Source organism: Phaethon lepturus, unplaced genomic scaffold, assembly GCF_000687285.1.
Source record: "Phaethon lepturus isolate BGI_N335 unplaced genomic scaffold, ASM68728v1 scaffold16672, whole genome shotgun sequence".
Classification (NCBI taxonomy): domain Eukaryota; kingdom Metazoa; phylum Chordata; class Aves; order Phaethontiformes; family Phaethontidae; genus Phaethon; species Phaethon lepturus.
The window spans coordinates 28,516-34,719 of NW_010524217.1; the positions used below are offsets into that span (position 1 = coordinate 28,516).

General features: G+C 57.4%; 1 protein-coding gene across 1 annotated transcript in view; it reads right to left on the reverse strand.

The window, feature by feature from the left end:
• Positions 1–6,204, reverse strand: part of TEX264 (testis expressed 264) — a gene marked incomplete at its 3' end in the record, with an annotated part of 34,194 nt that overhangs the window by 24,676 nt on the left and 3,314 nt on the right. Inside the window, exon 3 of the mRNA XM_010282374.1 lies at positions 1,229–1,450. Within this exon, the coding sequence (XP_010280676.1) occupies positions 1,229–1,450 (222 nt within the window). The remainder of the gene's footprint in view (positions 1–1,228; positions 1,451–6,204) is intronic.

Genomic DNA, 6,204 nt, shown 5'->3' on the forward strand with positions numbered 1-6,204 from the left:
CCCCCCCCCTGCCCCCCCGCGCGCCCGCCGGAGGGCGGGCAGCAGCGCCCGATACCTCCCGCACCAAAACAGCCGGCAGAGCTCCAGGAAGAGACGTAGCGAGGATAGAGCGAGAAGAGAACAGGGAGCTCGTTCTGCTCTCCACCAGCTCTCCAGCACGGGGTGGGGGCACGAGCAGCAGCGGTGGTCTCACCCACTGCTGGCGTTAATGCATCTTCTGCCGGTACCAGCAGGCAGCTGCTTAAGGCTGAGGTGGACAAGAGGGTGGGCAAAGAGCCCCCGGCTGAAGTTCTGGGGTTGGCACCCAGGCGGTCATCCTGCAGCACAGCGCAGGCTGGAGGGATTCGCACGGCTCCCTCACAGGGCTGGGAGTTTCGCCAGGAAAAGCAAGTTTATAAATAGCGCGTTTCAACACGAGCAAACAAAAGTGGCAGAACGCAACAGTCAGATAAGCCAGGGGCTGAGCACCTGCCCCTCCCCAGCATCCTCCCCCACCACCTCCATCGCCCGGCTGGCCAGGACCATCCTCGCTCTCTCGAAAGCCTGGATCTGGAGGTGTCCCTGTCAGCGGTGCTGCTTGGGAACACCCTTGCCACAGCTGGTCTGGCAGCCAGAGCAAGGCAGCAGAACTGACTTCAGAAAGACCAGAAGCATGAAGGATGGCCACCTGCTCCGCACGGGGGCAAGGGTGAACACAGCACACACCAGCCGGCTGCCCAGCCAGGGCCAAGAGCCACAAATTTCAATGTATTACTTGAAACCAAGTCTTCATAAGCCCATGGGCCATAAAGTTTCTAACTTCTCCTCCCGCCCCTGCAGAAGACAGCTGCCTCACCGGTGAGGCTGGCACTTGAAACAGAAGCTTCATGGCACGATGCCTTACACCGAAGGGGCACATACCTGCCAGATCCTAACAACAAGCAAGACACTCAGGGGGAAAACCAGCTTTTATCTCTGCATTTAATGAGAAGAGCAGCAAGTCATCAGATGAGAACTTGCTTCTCAAACACAAAACAGCAGAAAAGACACCCCTGTGCCTATGGAGCGACTGGGAGGACATCCCTCATGGGGAACTACCTGCCAGATTGCAAAAGGAGATCTTGATGGTAGTGCCCAGGGGAAGACATCAAGACATAACACATCAGAGCAGCCCCATTAGCTGTCAGCAAGAGAAGCCTCTGACAGTCTGTTGAACACACGTGACACTCTTCATGCCACATTTGCTTACCTTGATGTAGGTGTCAAGGGCTGGGTGGACACGGTTGACTGCTAGATGGATGGACAATGGCGTAGTGAATGGGAAGGTCGCCATGACCACGTGGCTGGGAGCAGGGAAGGAGAAGATCTTGAAGCCATACTTCTGGAACCGCTTGATTTGCTCTTCCGCTGGCTTTGCGTCTCCCTCGCTCAGGATTCGGCCTATGGCGAAGCGGCACTTCTCTGGAGGCACCTGATCGAGGGGGACAGACAGACAGCGTCAGAAGAGAGAGGCTTAAAACCAGCCAAAACCTCAACCTGCCGAGCATGGAGGCAGGAGACCACCATGAACCGGTGTAAACACAATGGCCCAGCATGATCGGGCACACCAAACCAGGTGCCTGCTCCTAAACAAGGCTGATCCAGGCCCAAACTGTCCACGTCCCTCCCTGCCTACACTCACAGCCCAGTGGGGAAGGTACTGCTCCCCTCCTTGGAGGGCAGAGGGACTTGCAGCAGAGAAGAACTAACCCACACCAGGCTGCTCATCCAAACCTGCCCAAGGTGACAGCTACTGCAGAAAGTGTCTCTCCTGACCTCCCCATCAGAGACCCCACTGTTGAGACATGCTCACCACCGTCCCCACCTGCAGGACATCCCTGCGACTCCGGGGGAAGCTAAAGCAGATGTGAAGGCCCAGCTTGCCTCCATCCCACCTGAAGGAGGTCACCCTGCAGGCGTTCCTTCTCCCAGCAGCCGCCTGGACATGCAACCTACCAGCACGGGCCACTGGCACTGCACCAGACAGAAACCCAGAGGGTGCTGGGTCCCTGCTCAGCAGGCACACCGTCTGGTGCAGTTTTAGGGGTGGGGAAACTGAGGCACATAAGACTTGCATGCAGTCACCAAGCTGTTTGTAGCAACACGAACTGAAACACATCCCCTTCCATCCTGGACCGCAACAACATGCAAAACATAAGACATGTTCTCTTTCCAGATTTGGGGATGCCTCCCATTAAGACAGGAGGCTGCAGGGCTCCCAGCCCAGCAAGGCTCTGCTCCCGGCACAGTGCTGGCCCACGGGACTCCGGCCATCTCCACACCAAAGCTGACCCAGGGCACAGCTTTCATTGCTCCCACCACTCGAGTTCACATTTATCCACGGCACTAGGCAGGAACATGGCAGGGGGGGCAGGAGAGCCTGGCAACTTCCCCACCCCAATACTACTTAAGGGCAGAATGTGCCTTCCTGCTGCTGAGATCCCTCCTTGAACTTCAGCCTTTGTCCCCAGCAGAGCTGCTGTCCTTTCCACCCCCAAAGAGATGCTGGAAGAAGGAGCCAGCAGGCAGAGACAAGGCTCCTTCCCCCAGGCACACTGGTCTAAAAAAGGAATGCAGGAAGAACAGGGCTACAGGAGGCACCAAGGAGGGGGCACCATCTGAGTGTTCGTCCTTCCCTGCAACCTGTTCAAGCCTGCTGGATAACGAGACGATGTGGCAGCCAGCCACCAGGAGTGGCAGATGCCTAAGTCTGGCCACCTTCTGCCAACCTCTTCTGGTGAGGGCTGGGGAACCAAAGTCTTCAAACTCCTGCCACACAAGGCGGCAAAACTCACCAGGACCTGCCAGGACACCCGATAGCGCCAGCAAGACAGATAGACGCCCTGCAGGCATCGGTATCACAAAGGTGTCTCAGGGATCATGGGAGGCAGAGAGAGGGTGCACATAAGGCCAGCCTGTTACCGCTTGCCATCCCCATGTGCCCCCAAGGGGGTCTCCGCTCTGCACTCCCTAATCTCATCCCTAACTTTGCGTGTGCTAAAGCTCAGCAACGTCTCCTCCTGCAGCGTAACTATCCCACACCGCACTCCTTGCCCTCCCTTTCCCTTTAATGTTGCATGGCAGGACCATCCCGGAGGGGAAACACAAGCAGATGTAAATAGGAAGGAAGAAAACAGACTGTCAGAAGCAGCAGCAGCCGCCAGGCTGGGGACCGGCGTGCCTGACAGCTCGCTCTTGCCCTCCTGTGCTGCAGGAGGGAGCTGCAGACAGGGCTGTGCCGAGCCTTGCTGCTTCGGGGCAGGGAAGGAGAAGCAGAATCGCCCCAAAGACAGCAGAGGCAGCAGTAAAAGGAAAGGCCCAGATGAAGCAAGGAGATAAGGGAAATCTAGAGAAAAGTTCTTCAAACACACAATCTCCATCTACATCCTGAGCAAAGATAGTTCACCCAGAACAACTGACCTGATGGAAGGACCCGAGTGGTCACTCAGCCCAAGTGCCTTTGCTTCCTCCCTTCTGCTTTTAACTTGCTTTTTCATAGCGTGCCACCCTGCAGGTGCTTTCTCAAGGGCAGCAGCAAGGCAGGTTTGCATCCTCCCCCGCCTGGCAAAGCCCGTCTCAAGGAAGGGAAGGAAATAGTCCGGTTAAAACCAGCCTTTCCGTAACAAGTTTGTCCTTTCTGGGTAAGCAGGTGCTGATCAAAGCCTCTGCTCCCCCAAACACCCCGACAGAGAAGATTTGGAAATTATTAGTTAACCTATTCAGCAGCTTTGCTGATGCGAATAAAACCCATTCCTGCACACAGAGAGCGTTTGTGCCTCACTCATCCAATGCTTGGGCACAGGCTGGTTGCTGAGCACGCGAACATGTGGACTGCAGGCAAAAGGCCCTAGCACGTGCCTACAGCTAAATGTGAGCAGAAGCGCTTGACTGGAGCCGAGCACAAACTCGCCTGCCACATCCAGTCCTTGCTGAGGAGTTATTTTTGTTCCTGCCAGAGGTGGGAGAAGGAAGGAGAAGTCCTCTGGGCTGCTAAATATTAAATAAAAAAGAAAAAGAAAATAAAAGTGCAAATTAATATTAATCTTGCCCATTAAAACACATAAAACATTGCTGGCAGAGGTTCGGCAGTACTCGGAGACCATCCTTGTGTGAACACTGGAGAGCCAGGAACCAGCAGGGAGCCCCCAGGGACGCTGGTGATGGCAGCCGCCCCGAGGCCCGGCGTGACCCCAAGACAGCCCACACACTCCAGGCCATGGGGCTCCCCCCAGCCCCACTTCCAGCCGAGAGCCAGCACATAGCCGCTGCTCTCCAGCTCCGGCATTCCGGTCCTCCTACTAGCCAGAGCCCCCTTTGGCCACAAGTCTGCAGCACCGCAAATGGCACCTGCCAGTCATCAGCTCCTTCCTGCCACAGCACCGGGGGCACCAAACCTCCCAGGAGCTGGTGGCCAAGAGCCAGGCTCGAGGTGGCTGTCTGGCCAGAGCCCACCGGCGTGCAGCCAGGGACATCGTGGGACACAGCAGGCAGTGAGCATGTTCTGCTGTCTGATGACAAAAGGTCTATTTTTGGTGACAAGTCAACATCTGTGGCCGGTGGCCAGCTCCAGGCAGACCAGCCTCTGCCAGAGGGTACTTCACTGAGGTCAAGAGAGCACTGAGAACAAGGAGGAGGTCATCTCTTCCTCCCAGGGGAAAGGGAGCCTGGGTGACCGATCCCACCCCGTGGGACCTCCAGGAATGAGGAGACAGCAGCACACACCATCTCCCGTGTCATCATGGTTACAGTGGGTATGAGCAAACAGGGGCACCCCACAGGACACCAGGGTGCTCAGCACCTGAGTCAGCACGCCAGGCACAAGCGTTGTAGCCCTCGGCCAAGGGACCCACCCAAAACCAGCCCCTTCTTCACCTCCCTGGAGGCAAGGCAGGTCTCTGTCCATCCTGCCCAAGGACATCCTCACTCCCAGCACCCTGCCTGGCCTGCCTGTTGGTGAGACGCGGATCTCTGCGGGAACCAATTCAGGAGCCACAGATCAGTCCATGGAAGGTCCCACCAGCACCCTGGCTGCTCTGGCAGACCCAGGTCCAACAGTGTGCTCATGGGTATCGAGCAAGAGGAAGGTCCTGCTGCCACACTCTGCCCAGCCACCACAGCACCTATGGAGGTAGGAGGCTTGGGCCGATGTCGCCTGCCCAATGTCATGAGCAAAGGCAGCCCTTCCAGAGAAGGGCAAGGTCTGCGGCGCTGCCTGCCAAGCCTCTGAGGGCAGGTTAGGACTCCTCTCACAAGAGCCAACTGCACGGCCTGCAGAGCTTGGGAGCTTGGTCACAGAGATGCATTATAGGCTTTGTTGGTCCCCGAGAGCTTCCAGCACCCTCCAGGCTCACTCCACACACGTGTAGCACCCAGAGCCTTCACTGTGCCCATGCAGAGCACCATGGGTCCAGCAGGCTCCAAGAGGGAGGCAACTTCCCTGCTCAGCATCACCACCAGGATCTCCCAGCGTGACCCACAGACTTGGGGCTACGCACCCTCCAAAACATCTAGAGACCCACATCAACTCACAACCATCCTTCATGAAAGCCCCACTGTGGATTGTAGCTCCCCACAGTATCCTGCCCTGTGCAAGGAGCTCCCCTTGCACACCAGCTGAAGGCACCCACACCCCACACCGAATCAGTGGCCAGTCCACCAGCAAGCAAGTACAGACCCTTCAGCAGGGGACAGAAAGAGGGCCTCCAGGTCCAGTAGCATGCCCCAGTCCAGACTGGGCACCAGCTGCGCCACCAGGCAGAGGTCCCAGTGAGCCTTGACCACAGCAGGCCAAGAGCTGCCTCCACCTGCTGAGCCCTGAATCCAGAGAAATCGCCGCCAGTCGCTGACACCAGGACAGGCCTCTGTGGCCACCAGGTGCCATTCAGCCATGCCAGCAGAGGTCTTCCCCTCCCAAGAGACCTGAATGTGAATGGAGAAACAGCTGGCTTCCAAAACCCTGGATGGCCACTGGAGATCCAGAGACAAGGTCTGCAGCCCCACTGCCTGCTCTAACCACAGGCTGAGGGCAGAGACGCAATGGCTGCAGGAAGAGGAGAAAAGAGACAGGACCAGAAAGACAAGGCAGCTTCATCCTGCATGGACAGCCCAACTTTCCAGAGTCACATAGGAGCTGCTCCTTCCCAGCCTCACCTGGTGCTGCCACAGACAGCACTCCCCGTGCCAGCC